This window comes from Gymnoscopelus braueri, assembly GCF_963280865.1.
Source record: "Gymnoscopelus braueri genome assembly, chromosome: 13".
NCBI classification, from domain to species: domain Eukaryota; kingdom Metazoa; phylum Chordata; class Actinopteri; order Myctophiformes; family Myctophidae; genus Gymnoscopelus; species Gymnoscopelus braueri.
Genome location: NC_137615.1, coordinates 36,045,253 through 36,063,488, shown reverse-complemented (window position 1 = coordinate 36,063,488; position 18,236 = coordinate 36,045,253). Strand labels below are relative to the sequence as shown.

At 43.2% G+C, this 18,236-nt stretch overlaps 1 protein-coding gene across 2 annotated transcripts; it reads left to right on the top strand.

Annotated features, from left to right (window-relative positions):
- The first annotated feature begins 1,390 nt into the window (after positions 1 to 1,390).
- Positions 1,391 to 11,663, top strand: pecam1a (platelet and endothelial cell adhesion molecule 1a). 2 transcript variants are annotated; one of them, XM_080447649.1, is made up of 15 exons: positions 1,391 to 1,638; positions 1,763 to 1,786; positions 3,713 to 4,009; positions 4,128 to 4,412; positions 4,631 to 4,894; positions 5,196 to 5,483; positions 5,983 to 6,294; positions 6,848 to 7,129; positions 7,475 to 7,607; positions 7,765 to 7,832; positions 8,589 to 8,642; positions 9,617 to 9,712; positions 9,921 to 9,977; positions 10,618 to 10,640; positions 11,223 to 11,663. In XM_080447649.1, the coding sequence occupies exons 1-15, from the start codon at positions 1,524 to 1,526 to the stop codon at positions 11,457 to 11,459; spliced, it is 2,535 nt and encodes an 844-aa protein (XP_080303775.1). In that variant the 5' UTR covers positions 1,391 to 1,523; the 3' UTR covers positions 11,460 to 11,663. The 2 variants fall into 2 exon arrangements, with proteins under 2 accessions (XP_080303775.1, XP_080303774.1); XM_080447648.1 differs by having other exon boundaries at positions 11,220 to 11,663.
- Positions 11,664 to 18,236: the final 6,573 nt, after the last annotated feature.

Below are 18,236 nucleotides of genomic sequence, written 5' to 3'. Positions count from 1 at the left end.
AAGACATTCACAGGTTTTGCCAATGATACTAATGAAGGCTCTGTTCCGTTCTGGTCAAACAGAGTCAGGGTGCTGATAGTGTGCACATTGGCTCACTGCCACTGGAAACAATCTGCTACACCAGTGGGTCTAAAATTTGGGTCCAGGGACCCTCATGGTTCCTTAAGGGGTTTCCAAGTGGCCCCTTACGGGTGTGTAACTCTGAGAGTGTACAAATGGAACCAAATGGACCCGTGAGGGTCCAACTCTGAGAGTTATGGGGGTCATGGAAATGAAAAAGTATGAGAACCACTGTGCTACACTAAATGGAACAGAGCCTTCATTAGTATCATTGGTAACACCTGTGAAGGAAGTGATAATATGGCTGCTGTGCATAGAGCCAATTCTATGAGCAACAAAAACACACTTAAGAGGATATCTCTGTGTTGGAAAATGGGATAATGCATCTCTCCAATATGCCTAACGCCTGTTGAAGTTTTGCTTAATTGTTCAACCACCATCGTTAAGACGCTGATAGATTCGACTGGGTCGTTCACACTGGCTGTGCATTGATGGCTTGTTAACGACCGTCATTGATTCTAAATAGACCAAGGTGTACTTGATTTGAATCCTTTGTATCCTTTGAAATAGAGAGGGGTCATTGACCACTTTTCTGCTGTACTAAAAAGGTATATAAAAAACTATTTTATCAATTCAAAATTGCATGACCCTCCCTTGGATTCAAAGTAAAAATTGCCTACCCTCCCTTGGATTCAAAGTAAAAATTGCCTACCCTCCCTTGGACTAAAATTAGAAAGGCATGACCCTCCCCTATTTTCCTCCAGGGACCCCCTTCTGTAAATTTCGACTGGTCCCTTAACCACGTTCAACATGGCATCCCTATTTTAGGCATTTTATTATAGTCAAATGTGTCACGTCAGCTGGTAGATCAGCTATGTTCGCACAACAACAACTCATATGACAAAGTATAAAAGTGGCTTTAACTGATTTTCTAGATCAGTTAATGATCCTCAAGTATTGTTGGACTATCACTCCTCCTGGCTGCAATGGCTATACTATTTCATAGTTTAGTCGATATGGTGAAATAGTTTTGGTATAATTTTCTAAACCTAATATTAAATTAACCATAAATCCTTAATTGGAATCAGTGATGACAGCTGACCAGGTCAGTGGGCTGTCTCCACACTTCCTCCATGAACCACCCCAGTGGCTGAGGCTTGGTGAAACCATACAATATACACACTGGTAAGGGCAGCTGGATTGTTGATAATAAGGAGGCCAGCGTGTGTTGATGCTCGAATATCCTGATTCCAGAGGAAGCAGCTACCATTTCCTGGTCAATCAAGCAACACGACAGGGACATAAGATAAGACCAAGAATGGCCATATGCGCATGCGGGTTCACATACACCCCACCCCACCCCACACACACACACACACACACACAACCTTCCCTTCCACATACCCCACCTCTCCTTCCTTCTCCACGGCCCACCCATACAGTCTGTCCGTGTGAGTGCCTTCATGGTCCGGTTTGCTGGTAGCAGAGTTTTCCAACACTCACCACCATCTCTCAGGATGGACTCTGGACTACCATACCAGCTGCTGTTACTTCTGGCTACCGGTCTCCTGAACTTTTGTAAGGACCCACCACTCTACTCCCTCTGTGACTCTTGAGGACACGCGTTCATTCTGATTATCCTTTATTCCGCAGATTCTCATTTTACACGTCTTATTCTCTTTTTTTTGTGTCCCAAACACAGGTCAATGCATTGAAGATCAGTCGTGTAAGTATAAAATGCAATTACACTTTCACTACAGCACTGGTTCTCAAAGTGGGGTCCAGGGACCCTCAGGGTTCCTTGAGGGGGTTACAAACGGACTCAGGTCTGTAACTCTCAGAGTTATGCGGGTCTCTGAACTTAAAAGGTTTGAGAACCACCACACTATAGAGTTGTGAGGAATCCTTTTTCAGTCTTAAACAGTCTGTTAGATAGTTTGAGATTGACTGATCCTTATTTTATGAAGCAAGATGGCTATTTTTACATCACACACACTAAATGTTAAGAGTTATTTTGCACAGGAAATGGGCATTGTACAAGCCTCATGTCTGTTTAGATTCATTGAAGGTATTTTTAGCTGTGATTTGTGCAGCTGCCTCCTGTGCTCTGCGTCGGCATGGGGATGAACGTCCCAACAATGCGAATGTCTTTGAAACATCAGGAGCCAGAATGTACCTGCTCATCCTATCCTCCCAGGGCAGTCTTTATCATGATGTTTTTGGAGCTCTTAGATGGCACTTTGGAAGGGAAGTCATATCATAGACTTACTTATACTTATGCCTATCGCTCCTTGTTATGGAGCATAGGCCGTTGACTACAGTCCGCCAGAGTCCTCTATCCTGGGCCTTCTTTTCCAGCTGTTTCCATGTCAGTCCACACTGCATAGAGCTGTTGTAGAATATCTACATCCACAGCTGTTAACCCATTAATACCTGGAACTGTGTCATTTTTTTATTTGAGCTAAAAAGCATTATTTTACACTTTAGGCTATTCAAAAATAGCAGATCTACAAGCTCATAGCGCGGCACCGAGTGCCGCGCTATGAGCTTGTATATCTGCTATTTTTGAAAAATCATGAAAATGTGTGCAAATCTTTCAACACAATATATTTTTAAAGCGAACATTTTTAACTCAAATCTTTGCTTCTGGGGGTCCCTGGAACAAAATATTTTGATGGGGGTCTGCGGCCAAATACATGTAATTTTGGGGGTCCTTGACATGAAAAAGATTGAGCACCACTGATATAGAAACATACGTTTTTCAGAAAACTGTTGAGATTTAGGAGACATGTAGAATCGTCTTCAGGTCTCAATGGGTTAAAGTAGACTCAAATGTGTAACTAAGTATTTTTGGTCCATTTCCCAGCTGCCTAAGCCGTCACTGTACCAATGAGCCGTGTGGCCATTCTGAAAGCATTAGCACAGTGGTTCTCTAAGTGGGATCCGGGGACCGTCAAGGTTCCTTGACGGGGTTCAAAATGGACCCTTACAGGTCTGTAACTCCGAGAGTGTACAAATGGAACCATTTGTACACTCTCAGAGTTATGGGTGGTCCTTGAAGTTGAAAAAGAAAAGTTGCATTAGCAGGAGAAGGTGAGTTGACGCGTCAGGCAGGTTGCATTGTGTTGCTGCTCAGCTAGAGCTGAAAGGCAGGATAAATGTACAGGAGCGGTCCCGAGGGATGGGAAGGTCGGCCCCTGTTTGTTGAAGCCTTTTCCTTCCTGCTTACTGTGCAGTGAAGTGGGGCTGAGGGGGACGGCGCCGGGGGCCTCATCCAGACGTCACCTGGATGTTGGAGAGAATAATAGAACAATACAACGTTCCTTCATGACCCTGACTACTGCAGACTTGGCTCTGTCCCTCTGTAATGTTATTGGTTTTCATGGTTGTCGTCATTGTCGCACATGTGAAATATACTGTGTATAATGCTAACACTCGTGTGTGTGTGTGTGTGTGTGTGTGTGTGTGTGTGTGTGTGTGTGTGTGTGTGTGCGTGCGTGCGTGCGTGCGTGCGTGCGTGCGTGCGTGCGTGCGTGCGTGCGTGCGTGCGTGCGTGCGTGCGTGCGTGCGTGCGTGCGTGCGTGCGTGCGTGCGTGCGTGCGTGTGTGTGTGCGCGCGCGCATGCTGTACTGTACGTGTCTACATGAGACAGCACTGTACACCATTGACAGCGTGGAGCTCAACATCGGCCCCAGTGGGACGGTGGAGAGCGGAACACCAGTGACCCTGCGTTGTGAAGTCAGCGTGAGTCACGACCCCCAGCTCCACCTGACCAACAGGTTCCACTTTGTGCAGAACGACATCCGTGTCTCTTCCCTCAACACCTCAGAGGCCAGTGCCCGGTACCAACTCGCCCCAGCCAGGGCAGCTGACTCTGGGAAGTATGAATGTTTGGTGGAGGTGGAGGAGAAGAGCCGAAGGAGCGTCCCCCGGGAACTCATCGTCAAAGGTACGGTTGATGATGACACCCCCTCATTAAACTTATTTTTAAGGAGATATTCTTTAGTATTTTGATGATTGCTTAATATATATATTTATTTTATTTAATCCCTATTGACTCTTCCAAGGCCTCCAGACCCCTGTGTTGCAGCTGAGTAACACCACACTGTTTGAAGGCGTGGAGATCACAGCCGTCTGCACTGCTCCCGAGGAGAAAGGCTCCCTGCTCTTCTATTTCTACCAGGAATCCAGATCAGGAGAAACAAAGAAACTCAAGCAGGTGACCACGTCAGAGACCAAGCTGAACCTGAGGCAGGCTGGAGACAGCTACCTGTACTGTGACTACGACATCACCACACTCCCCGAGGCTGGAAGATCCAACACCAGCAACAAGGTTCAAGTGATTGTCAGAGGTGGGGGTGCCGCCCTGTTGGCTCAACCCGTTAATGCACTGACAATAGATTTGCAATGGCCTCAGCCCTCTCTTTCCTCCTTTGCTCTCTAAATAAAACATACTGTACATCTCATGAAAATCATGTTGTTCAAGAGCTGTGGCATCAAAACAGCAAACACTCAGACATACTTTTTTTTCAGATGTAAGTAACTAATTCAGCATTTGTTTCATCCTCAGGACTCCACATTTCCCCCGTCATGAACGTGTTGCCGTCCACCACTGTCTTTGAGGGTGACGTTATAGAGGTGGTTTGTAAAGTGGTGGATCCACCTGCGAGGAACGTGGAAGTGTTCCTGAACAAGGACAAGAGGGTGCTCAAGAAAGCCTCCGTCAGCCTCAGCCATCGCTACGCGGTGGAGTCGGGGGACTCGGGCGAGTTTGTGTGCAAGGCGGAGTGGGGCAGCACACAGAAAGAAACGCGTGAATTTGTCAGAGTCAAAGGCAAGTACTGGACAACTTGTGTATATGTATCATTGGACAATAAGGCATGGCAGGCAGGCAGGCAACAAGGCCTTGAGGCTTGTGACGCAGCATGCCACAGCGAGCTGTTTCCAAATTGCACACATTAGCAGGCTAGCTAGCTAGGACAGCGAAGCCAATGAAAATGGTGCGTGTGTGTGTGTGTGTGTGTGTGTGTGTGTGTGTGTGTGTGTGTGTGTGTGTGTGAAAAGTGCCTGGACGTGTTCAAGGTTCATAACATCCGTTGCATCCATCTGACTTTCACTCTCTTGGAACCTGACAGATCTGTTTTCAGCCCCACACCTAAGGATGGATCCCATAGAAGTGTTTGAGGGAGAGCCTTTGATACTGAGCTGCTCTGTGCCCAGTTACGCGTCAGAGAGGATCAGCAACGAGTCCATGAAGTTCTCCATCTACAGAGACGGCAGGAAGCTAACCCAGACGGAGACGTACAGCACCACTGCGCGCTTTTCCATAAACGGCAACTACACATGCCAAGTCGAGGTCGTCGTTGACCAGCTCGGCCAAACTTTTCGGAAAGACAGCGAGATGGTTGTTCTCAAGGCCAGAGGTAAACTTATGTCTGATTTATACCGAAAATAGTCGATCTACAAGCTAACAGTGCGTCAGGACAAAACTTGTTGTGAGATTGTAGATCTGCTAGTTTCGGCATGCAACAACGACATGCAATAAAGTATAACAGGGCTTTAAAGGAGTAGTTCACCCAAAACCTTTTTACACATGCCGTGAAGCCTTGAATTCATGTAGATCTTTGACTTTTTGTCATATTCCTAAGCCAATTATTCGATGACCGGGTGGCTGCTCAGTAGGAGACTCTTTGAGTCCCTTTGAGTATCCTACTGGAGACTCCGCCGGTCATCAAATTATTGGCTGAAGACAAAAATCTCCCATGAATTCAAGGCTTCATGGGGTGTGTAATTGATAAAGAATAAGTACTTTTTGGGGTGAACTACTCCTTTAAGACTGTGTAATGAACTCTGTATTCTGTTTTTGTTTGCTCAAACCTTCTTCTCATGCCCTAAACCTCCCTCTCCTTGTTCCTCTCCCAGTTCCTGTCTCTAAGCCCATGCTGAGTGTTGTCGACGGCAGGCTGGTGGTGGGAAAGCCCTTCCTGCTGCGCTGCCACAGCCAATACGGCAGTCTACCCATCACCTACAGGCTTATGTACGGCCCCCTGCAGCGGACAGGCAGACAGACAGTGGACATCAGAGTTGTTAGCAGGCCAGGGGACGAGGCTGTCTTCAACATCTCAGCCATCCAGAGGGCGGGAGACGTCCAAAAGTTCCTCTGCCACGCCAGCAACAATGACTACAATGCCCCGATGGCCAGCTCTGGATTGCGCCCAGACACCCAGATCATAGGTGTGGCAGCCTGGCCGTAGAGGTCCAAATTAAAACGTTAGCGGTTAAATTGAGACAATGATGTGATAATAGGACATAGTAGGAGATAAGTTTAACTGTTTCACAGACCCTTAGGGTCTGGAACTCTGAGTGTACAAATGCAACCAAATGGTTAGAGTTAAATAAGCTCCGAAGATTTTACAGTGTAGATTGGGGTCCCCGGGATAAAAGAAAAGGGGTATCAAATAGGCCGGGATCCGTGGCCAAATGCATATTGTCTCTGTCGGGTGGAGACCTCATATGTCCAAAACTGTTACTTTTCAGGATTCAAAATAAAAAACAGCAAAATTAGCAGATCGACAAGCTCAAAACAATTTGCTTCGCACCTTTTGAGTGACGCTGTAGTATGATAAAGTAGGGCGTTTACGAAAGAACACAAAAAGTTTGAATATGGAGATTAGAGGTTTCTGACCAACGGCAACGATATCAAACTGTGTCAGAACATGCTGAAGCTTCAGTTACCGAACGTGCCAAGAAAAGTAAGATGTGCTGACGTGCACTGTATCCCCCACAGAGCCGGTGTCCAAGCCAATGTTGACCCTGCAACCCAACACGGGAGTGGCCACGGAGGGCCAGGACTTGACCATCGTCTGCAGCGTTCAGAGAGGCACCCCTCCCATCAACTTCACCTGGTACCACACCCAGAAGGCACACCCGCTGGACACCAAGACCCTGGATGGCACGGAAGGCTCCTACGTCATCAAAGGTGTCCGAGGGGAGGATGAAGGCGGATATTACTGTGTGGGCAACAACCAGGCCAACGACAGCAAGAGGAGTTCAACCGTCGCAGTTGGAGGTGTGTTTGCTTATAGCGTGGTTTGCAGCAGTGTTGTGCATTCGCACCAATTTGTTAGTGTACGCAGTACTGCGTGTGTATGTGTGTATGGATGTGAAAGAGAGAGAGAGAGAGAAACAGAGTAATAGTGAGCTGCAGGCTGTTTTATATGGGAATAAATCAGCACTTTCTATGCCTTGGGAAAGTGAAGGGGGTGGAGGGGAGTTCAGTGGGTTTTATTTACTTTTGTTTTTACCTGAGTTGAAAACTGCAAAGTTTTGTGAATCTTGGGTCCAGAGGTGCTACTGTTACTGCTGATATGCCATGGATGCTACATCTCTGCCATTATTCTTGTATTGTGCACAGTGAAACAGGCTGGTTGGAAGAAAGGTTTAATCGCAGCCTTCTGCATCCTGCTGGTCACGGCTGTCATACTCGTTATCATCATTAAAAAGGGCCGTTTGCCGCTGGGGAGGAAAAGAACGGGCGAGCTGTCTGTGTGAGTGAGCCCTTCCTTTCGTTCTTATCAAGACGCTAGAATGTTTTCACGCTGAAGTAATGTGATTTACAAGACAAGGTGCCCATGGAACCGCCCATATCAGAGCTTCCTGTTTCAAAGTGCTGATTGTGTTTTCATGTCTGCGGCCTCCTCTTAGGAAGTCAGCCAGCACCAAAGCTGAGAGGCTGAGCCTCACCCAGGCGGAGGTTGTTGAGACTGCAAACGGTGAGCTCTGCTGTGCCGATAATGGCCTCCTCCACTGACTCCACATTAACACAGAGACAGTCAGGGCGGAGAGGAAAGGGAGAGGAAGACCATTTACAATTATAAGTTATGCATTTAGCAGACGCTCTTATCTAGAGCAACATACAAAGGGCAAGATCGGAGTAAATGGCATGAACCCTAATCAACCAACAATAGTGGAAGTGGTCAAGTAAATAGAGTAGCCTGCTACCAAGAAAATAATTAAGTGCTACAAAATAACTAGGATAACAGGTAAAAATCAAACCTAGCATCTGACTAAATAACATTTGTTCTAAATAACATATTGAGCATCTGTAGACAAGCAAACAGCATGCATCTATCTAAATGACATACTATATGGCATATACTGTAAATAACATACTTAGCATCTGTGGACAAAGCAAACAGCATGCATCTATCTAAATAACATAGTGTAGCATATGTGAACAAGTAAACAACAAGTACCCAAGTTTGAGAACCAGTAACAACTTTTTATGTAACACATAGAAAAAGGAGTGAGTCTGAAGGGACAAATCTTTCAGACTGAGGTGAGAAATGGGGAGTGAGTCATGACTCCTGACTGAAGCGGGAGGTCATTCCACATCTTGGGAGCCAGGAGGGAGAAGAGTCTAGGTCGCTTGGAGCATTTAGAAAAAGAACATTTAGAAAAAGTATTTGTTGGAATTCAAAAACTGAAATGTTTTTTAATTCGATGTTGTTGCATTCTTTTCTGTGCAGTCACTCCAGGGGTGATGGGGCGGAATGTCTGGAGCGAGCATGTGTCTGGTTCTGGTGAGTATTTATCTACTACTACAGATTTGTAATGCAATTCAGATATAAAACAAAATAATGAGCTTTGAATGGTTTAGTAAAGTTTTGATTAAGGCCCTTTCAAGTCACTTGAAATATAATTACGCTGCCTGCAGCAATGCGTGACAGTGTATTGTTAATTTGTTAATTTGTTTGTTAGCAATATATCTTAAATACGGATGGTCAGATTTGATGAAACTTGGTAGGAATGATCAGCAGGCTGCCACGAAGTGATGAGTTTTAGGTTGAAAAGGTCAAAGGTTAATCAAGAGACTTAGCTCAAGAGACGTTAGTGCAGACAGGGTTTGCACTAGTCTGGCATCGCCAGACGACGGTAATACACAACACAAATGAGCAAATGTAATTAGCTCCTGGCTCGGTTTGCATGTGCTTAATCAAGCATACGTTTCTTTTAGGGGTGCAACGATACGCTTTAACAACGATTCGATACGTATCACGATACTTGGTTGTCGATACGATACATGAACGATACAGGTTAATTTAGAACGATACGATACGTTTCGATTCAGAGATTTAGTTGATACGATACAGGAACGATACAGGACAGGTTCATTTAGAACGATACGATTCGATTCAATGATTTAAAATCGATATAGTAACTATTTATTTACCCCAAAATCTGTGTGAAAAATAAATACCTGGATACTGGATATAAAGCCCTCTTTCCCTTTTTTCTTCTTAAAAGTACTTAGTATTGATACAATTGATTTTTTGCATTGCAAAACGATTCGATACGATTATTTGCATTGCAAAACGATTCGATACGATACAAAGTCAAACGATACGATATTTTGCTGTTTGTATATCGATATAGTAGATCGTTGAAGATTCAAAACGATTTATCGATGCAGTTACTATATCGTTACACCTCTAGTTTCTTTCCATTCGCAATTCTGATGGCTCTATTGTTGTTGCTGCTGGCTTTTGTGCTACAGAGTCTGATGATCAGAACAGCGTGGTCGTGGTCCCTCTAGAAGAGCCTGAGACACAATACACTGAGGTCCAGACCCGACCAGTGGATCCTAACAGAGGTGAGACTCAGTGTTTTTAACATGTTGTTTCTTCTTAACTCCACAAACAGTATAAATACATTAGCTTTAATCTGCTCAGTGTATTTCCGACACATGCAGTTGTCCTCTCAGACAGTTGACTAAGTCCGATTTCTTTAATCTGGTTTCTGGACTCCATAGTTGTGCCCCGAAAAAATATTTATATGTATACCTCCCTGTTCCACCCTAGCTCCGGTGAAGAAGGGCACGGACACAGTGTACAGCGAAGTACGGAACTCCAAGCAAGGTAAGACTAACATCCTGTTCACCGTTGAACAACGGCCTCGCATTACGCAGCTAGCAACGCTTTTGCCTGCGTTTGAAAAATGCGCCAGGAAAGGGGATCGGCTCCAACTGTAAACATCTGCATTGTTTGGTGAAAGAACGTCCCATTGAAGGAACAGAAACCCAAACGCCAGGTGTCCACTTCCTGACCTCGTCAAAGGCAACTTCCTGCTCCCACAATCAGACCCATACACAGAGTCCATCCGTCAAGAGGGGAGAGCAACATGGCCCATTGTTTTAATGTCCTAGGAAAAATAAAGTCACCCGTCCAACATTTTGTCCATTGTTGAGCCACTGGACGACTCCTTAAGGGCTAAATGTCAGCAGCACTGGTAGCAAACAATGATACAGCACGAGGGAAAGGGCACACAATAATGGCCTTGGATTTTCTTCGACTTTGTCAGACAATGGACATTGAGTAGGGAAAAAGATTACTAGCATAATACACGTTAGTCTGCCTAATGTGATAAGCCTCCTTGTAGTCTGTCTTCTGGGGTCTTCATGGGTTTTGTTTAGAGGAGTGGTGGCAGTGAAACTAGCTCACATCTAATCAATTGACTCCCACCATTTCCTGAGCTTGTCTTCTGGCCTTGTTTTCGCAGGTGCCTCTGAGCAAGCTGACAGTGTAAGTAGAGCAACGTGCTCCTGCGCGTTCACACACACACACACACACACACACACACACACACACACACACACACACACACACACACACACACACACACACACACACACATTCCTTTATATTCACATCTTATGGAGAGACAGTACAATGCTGAGAAATGTCCTGGAATCACAGAGTTATCGAACCTCATGAGGAAATTCAGGTGTCAATGTTTTACTGTTTGCAGACAGGTAAAATGTTCCAGGTAATAAAAGACATTCTGTCTCAGCTGTGACAAAATGTGGTTTCGTCCAACTATGACAGAACATGTTCTTTCACTGCAGGAACACTGGCGCTATCATTGTTCCTGTTCTCCTACATTCATGTTAAGCCGGTTGTGAGCTTGTAGATCTGCTATTTTGGGTGCACAACACCACGCGCAACAAAGTATATCAAGCTCTTTACTTTACCTAAATATCTATTCAAATAAATAAATAAAACATAGCTAGAGTCATTCACAGAGATCCTATGTAGCCTAAATGAAAGCTCTGTTTTTGTTTCGTTTTTCCACTAAAATGACTTCTGTTCTGCCTCTCTCAGCAGGGGTCTGTTGAATATGCCCAGCTGAATCGAGACATCGATCACCACGACCACCACAACCACAATGACCATGGTGACCACGACCACAGTCACAGTGACCATGGCATCCAGGGAGACCATGTAGATGGCCATATAGTTGACCATATAGCTGACCATATAGATGACCATATAGATGACATAGTTGACATTGAACTCGCTGAGGGTGGCGAATGCAACGGTGACCCAGCACCAGACTGTTAACTCCTTTTATCAAACATGATGAGTATTTATTCTCAGGTCTCTGGACCTGTAAGACCTTTTTTTATTCACCGCTAGACTTTAACTACATGAAAATGCCTAAACATTTTTCTATTTTTACTACATTTGTAACAACTTTAGGTGTTTTTTTAATGTACTTGTTTTGCCATTCAGGAAGGCCAAATAAAGAAAATCTTTTGTTTCATACGTCTGCATTCCTCAGTGAGTGATCAGTGTTCTTTTGCCCTGAGAACATAGAGAGGGGATATGAGTTGTGACCCACAGGAAAAGGCATTCAAATGTATATCCTTCCACTTGTCGCTGAAGGTGACAAATCCTGGACAGGGACTTAGGCCTTTGAAGAGAGAGAGAGAGAGAGAGAGAGAGAGAGAGAGAGAGAGAGAGAGAGAGAGAGAGAGAGAGAGAGAGAGAGAGAGAGAGAGAGAGAGAGAGAGAGAGAGACTCCTCCAGTGTGGGAGCGTGGACATTTTGTGATACCTCTTTGAACCACTAGAGGTCAGACTACTGATGGAAACTTATTGCCATCTGGCTGTGTGATCTCTTTTAATATGAGCAGGGCTTTCTCTGTGTTGTTACAGCATCAAGGCATATCAGGTTTACTTTCCATCCTCTAATGCATGTGCACAGTAAAATCCGTGGTGTTGAAATGACTCTGAGAGTCTACAAAATGTAATCAAATTGACCCACAAGGGGCCATTTGTACACTCTCTGAGTTACAAATAGATAAATTAACACTTAGGATTTTGCTATGTACACATCATGTAGTTGGCCCATAAAGGTAATTTGATACAGATTAGAATTAAGTGTTACGTGAGACAATGATAAACCAAGGGTGGTTGTGGTTGAGTGGGAAGAAATGCCGTCTGGTAGGCAGAAGGTCACCTGTTTGCCTTCCTGAACAAGACACTGGAATCCCTAACAGCTCCCCCTGAGCAGCCATCAGCTGGGTGAAGCTGAAACTGAATCTGTGGGATTAGCAAAGGTCTCCCTCCCCGGGGTCAGCGGTGGATAAAGTACTCACATTTTTAGTAAAAAATACCAATACTGCACTATAAAAATACTTTGTTACAAGTAAAAGTCCAGAATAAAAAATGTACTTGAGTAAAAGTTCAAAAGTATTGGCATCAAAATGTACTTAATGTACAAAATATTTGAAAATAGCAGATCTACAAGCTCACATGAGCTTGTAGATCGGCTATTTTCAAATTGCCTAGGTATAAAATAGGGCTAAAGTGGTTAATGTATGTTTATAATGTAATAATTTATATCTGAAAAGTAACTAGTAACTAAAGTTTTCAAATAATTGTAGTGGAGTAAAAGTACAATATTTGCCTCCGAGATGTAGTGGAGTAGAAGTAAAAGTATTGGAAATTGGAAATACTTAATAGAGTACAAATACCTCAAAATTGTACTCAAGTACAGTACTTACGTAAATGTACTTAGTTACTTTACACCACTGCCCGGGGTGGAGGGAGACCTTTGTGGGGGGGCCCCACATAGATGACATAAGGGTTCCTGTAAGCCAAGGCAACCTTTTCAGTTAGCCGTTTTCCCAAGGTTGGCAGGATCACCCAGTGCCAGGCAGTGAAAGAAACACCACTGCTTTTATGAATCATTATAGGCTGCTGGAGAGGAAAGAAAAGAAGGAATTAGAATAATACAAGCATAAGTCAATACATTAATAATAAAACCTAACAAGTAATGAGTCAATAGTTTAATATGAATAAAAACTAAACTAAAAAGATACATTCTGACTATCTGGAGAGAAACAATATTGGTTAATCATGGTTGTTTTTGATCAACTCAATTGATCACCTTAAGAGAACAATCTGATCACCTGGCTGGTAGCCTACATCAAAAAGAGGTGCTTGGCAGCAATGTCAAAAACAGGTGCTTGCTTCCAGTGTACAGAATGTTAGGCAAAAGCATTAGAAAATTGTGTGAGCCAACACATGCAGATCAAGGTTTTGATATTAGACTTAACCTCTTAAACCCTTGTAGTCTTAGAGAACTGGACTTGAGTTACAACTGTACTTTGACCACTTTTTCCGTCTACACCAGATCTCTTCGCCAAAAATACATCTACAAGCTCACCACGCATTACGATGCATTGCGACGCATGGTGAGCTTGTAGATTTGCTATATTTTTGGCGAATGTTACGCCCAGAATATGGACGCTGGGGTTCAAGTGGTTGAGAGTGTCTGCTTGAATCCATTTCCCCATGATTCATTATCTGATCACCTTGTTAAGCACGCAGGACCACTTCACACAGGCTCATCTCGCTATTTTCCTGTTTGCCATGGCATTTTGAAGGGTCTGTACTTGCCTTTTTTTCTTTTATCATTCATATTCTTCTAAATCTAAACGTGTTAATACCTATATAAACGAGTATAAGCGTTCTGTACTTGTGTGTGGTCTGCATTGTTGAGTTCACTCAGTTCAGCTGTCGGTTGTCAACGTGCAAGCTTATAGGGATGTGTGTTGTGACAGGAAGCTCAGCAGCCTCTCAGTGATGCTGAAAGGTAGCGATCCATGTGGGAATCCATAGAACCTGACACCACGGCTAAACACCAACGGCCTACCACCAAATTAGACACTTTCATCTCCATGTCTACAGTAGTCCAACATATACAGTGGCCTATAGGATAAAACATACATACATCTTCATTAACACAGCACAGCCACCTGCTTGGATTTTGTGTGCGTGCGTGCATTCGTATGTGCGCGCGCGTGTGTGTGTGTGTGTGTGTGTGTTATGTATTATTATCCTTGTGGGGACGAAAACAGAACATGTCCACAACGATCATAATTGACCTTGTGGTCCCCATGAGGGAAAGGGTCATTTTATGGTTAGTTTTAGAGTTGGGGTTAGAATTATGAAAATGTTCAGGTAGGAATGAAGCATTTAGGGGTTAGGGATTTCGAGGTTTACGGTTAGGGATAGGAATTTTTAGGTTAGAGTTAGAGTTAGAATTAGGATTAGGATTAGGATTAGGATAGGTGTGGTTGTGGTTAAGGTTAAGTTTAGGTTGGGCCAGCAAGTTATGTAAAAATTGTATTTTTAATGAGTAATTGCTTTTAATGTCCTCACAAGGATAGTAATACATTTGCGTGCGTGTGTATAGGCGTATAATATACACATGCATATTATGCACAGCAGCACTTCAACGCTTGCTCTCGTTCTCCCAGATCTCCAATGTCTCACATTGAGTAATGTCTACGTCTCGGCTGGTGCGTGAATGAATGCGGCGTCTCCAGAAGGAAAACCCACTCCTGGTCTAAGGATAGAACCATGAATATGCCTGGAATGTTGGCATCATTACACAACAAAATGTACCTCCAGGCCTGATGGTTTATTTATCACATGACCGAACCAGAAGACTGGCCTTCATACCAGCAGACAGCATATTTTGAGCACCAGTGTCTAACACCCCACCACTGCTACTGTATGTTGGAGGTTGTAATATAAGTAACGTAACCAGTGGAAGGTAAAGACTTCTCAATGGACAAATGGAAAACCTTTAAAAGGTTATCCTGTCTTGTCATTTTTGCTTTTGCTAATGTGCCAATTTTCTTTTGCCAACTTATTTAAGCTTTATTTAACCAGGCATGCCAGTTCAAAACAGATTTTTACTTACAAAGCCTGGACCTAAACGCAACATACAATAAGCAATGGGTCTGTGAACTCTGTGTGCCCTTTCCTGTGACGTCATCCCCGACACCACACACGCCAAACCAAAGCAGTCCATGCATGGTGCTCAGAGGTTGCTCAGATGCATGGTGCTCAGAGGTCCTCAAAGAGAGAAGCTCTCTGTCAGGTCTGTCAGGGCAGAAAGTGTTGGATTTATTGCGTTCCCTAAATCTTGTGTTGTGAGGTCATGTGCTGCCACAGGCTTTTAGGATTCCTGTTACAGGAATGTTTATGAATGAAACATATAACCAGAACCCTCCACACCACCACAGATAATAATGGTGGGCTCCTGAACAAAACAACACATGCTCTTTCCTTGGGCAAATTGTGCCCAAGGAAAGAGACTTGACAAGCTGTCAATCTAAAAGATGCAATTAATGAAGAGGCTGAACGCTTCGTCCGTCCTTCTGTCTTTACTGTCTGTATGTGTGTCCGTGTCTCTGCCACGAAATCTGATCCAGCACCTCCTGTATCTGGACCAAGAGTCGTGAAGTGCTATCGGGTGCTCTGCTAAAATTGGCATATTGACCCCTGTGAAATGCATTCTGGGAATATCCTGCCTTTAACTTGGCCTTATGGGGCCATTTCTGTTTGTGGTCTTCAGATGTTGCAATGAGGTCATTGTGGTAGGATAGCCTTAGCTTAGACCGACAAAGCTAGGTAGGGCCTTTTAGGAATAAAAGAATAGAATGAACATTATCATAGCAGCGCTGTGCTCTCGTGTCAAACACAGAAGAGGAAGTGATCAATCTATGTACAGTAGGTCTCAGTTACGTGCTTGTTTGATAAGAAGAAGTTAGAAGTAGCACTACAGCTATCAATCATGTTTTAACGATTATTCTAGCGATTTCTTTTTCAATCATACGAATAATCGAGAAGCACGTTTTTTATTTAGAAATGTTGTAATGTGTATACATCAATGAAGCAATTGACCACTTAAAGCAGCACCATGTAGTTTGGGTAAGTGGCCACTGGCCACTTTAGACACAAATAACATGGCAGCCAATGTCTTTGACATCATTACCCAAGAGTTTCTGCAAGTATGTCCGGCAAGGACACGCTGTGATTGGCCAGTCTTCGCTTTGACAGGCAGTTCTGCCTTGGTGCCTTGGGCCAGGATGAACTCATTGTCTCCCCTATACATAGTAATACAGTCAAGCCCCTAGCAGGGACCCCGAGCTTATACATTTATGGAAGGATGATTGTTATTGCTTAAACATGTAACTTTATAATTTTGTGGGACATAATATGCTACAGTGGTGGAAAAAGTACTCTCATTTTTTATTTAAGTAAAAGTACCGATACTGCAATGTAGAAATACTCTGTTGAATTCTGAATTTACTTGGGTAAAAGTACAAAAGTATTGGTATCAAAATGTACTTAAAGTACCAAAAGTAGAAAGTACACATTGGGCAGAATGTCCTGTTTCACAAGTTTTCAAATGTATAAAATCTTTGAAAAAAATCTTTTGAAAATAGCAGATCTACAAGCTCACAATGCGTCACATCGCGACGCATTGTGAGCTTTTAGATCGGCTATTTTCAAATGGCCAAAATGTATATAGGGCTGAAGTGTTTACTGTATGTTTTGTTATAATCAAAATCTACAAAGCAACTAGTAACTAAAGTTTTCAAATAATTGTTGTGGAGAAAAAGTACAATATTTGCCTTTGAGATGTAGTGGAGTAGAAGTAAAAGTACTGAAAATTGGAAATACTCTAGTAAAGTAAAAATTCCTCAAAAGTTTACTTAATTATACAGTACTTGCGTAAATGTACTTAGTTACTTTCCCCAACTGATATGCTATATAGTTGTTAAAAAGATACATAGTGCTGCTTTAAGCATTATTTACTTTATCACACAATGGTGTTGTGCAAACATTGTTAAAATAGCAGATCTACAAGCTTACTGAGCTTGTAGATCTACTATTTAATTATTATTTGTATTTACATTTTTTAAAGCTTGTGGCCTATAATGACTTTCCCAAAACAGGGATTGATTATTAATCGATTATTTTATAAAATTATCAATTATCGCTAATATAGCAATCACCATCATCACAGTGCCCCTGCAAAGTAGGTGGCTGTGAACACGGAAGTAGGGCACTTGTGAGAAGTTGTGACCTATCCATTCTTCCTATCTATGGTGTTGTACCATGGACATGTTCTCAGCTGCCTGAAAATGTTATCAAAACTCACAGTTGCATTGCTCATTGCGGTAAATTATGGCATTATATTGTATTGCATTAGTTACTTTGATTCCTGAATTTACATATTGCCTTCATTTTGTGACAATATAGTGTGGTAGTGCACATTAATTGTGTATTCATTCAAATGCATGTTTTCATCTCACCTTTGAACACATTTACAAAATAAACACCACCAATAAGACCAAACAGTTTCACCATTCAGTGTCTATAATGGCACCAGCAAGTAGACACATACAGTGAACCATGAATTACTGTGTACATGCTTCTCAGATGTTGAAACACAACACTTCGGAATTGCACAGCAATACCTTGTCACAGGGTGCAGATCATATTACCTGACCTACAGTACAATCTGTACACAGTCCAAATCATCAGCGTTCATAAATACATTCCACCCAGTGAAACCTCCAAATATGCACTGGCATCACCTAGCTACACATAAATAAACAGCAGCAGCACAATGGAAGCCTCTCAGCTGGCCATAAAAACAAATGTGAAAACATACAAATAGCTATATTCTGTATAAGGTAATAATGTTGAAGTTGTCTGTCTGTCTGTCTGTCTGTCTGTCTGTCTGTCTGTCTGTCTGTCTGTCTGTCTGTCTGTCTGTCTGTCTGTCTGTCTGTCTGTCTGTCTGTCTGTCTGTCTGTCTGTCTGTCTGTCTGTCTGTCTGTCTGTCTGTCTGTCTCTGTCTGTCTGTCTGTCTGTCTGTCTGTCTGTCTGTCTGTCTGTCTGTCTGTCTGTCTGTCGTCTGTCTGTCTGTCTGTCTGTCTGTCTGTCTGTCTTTTAATCACACCCAAACTTTCCATAGCAGTGTGTTATGATCAGCGGAAGGTCATGGGAAACTTTTTGAAATGTT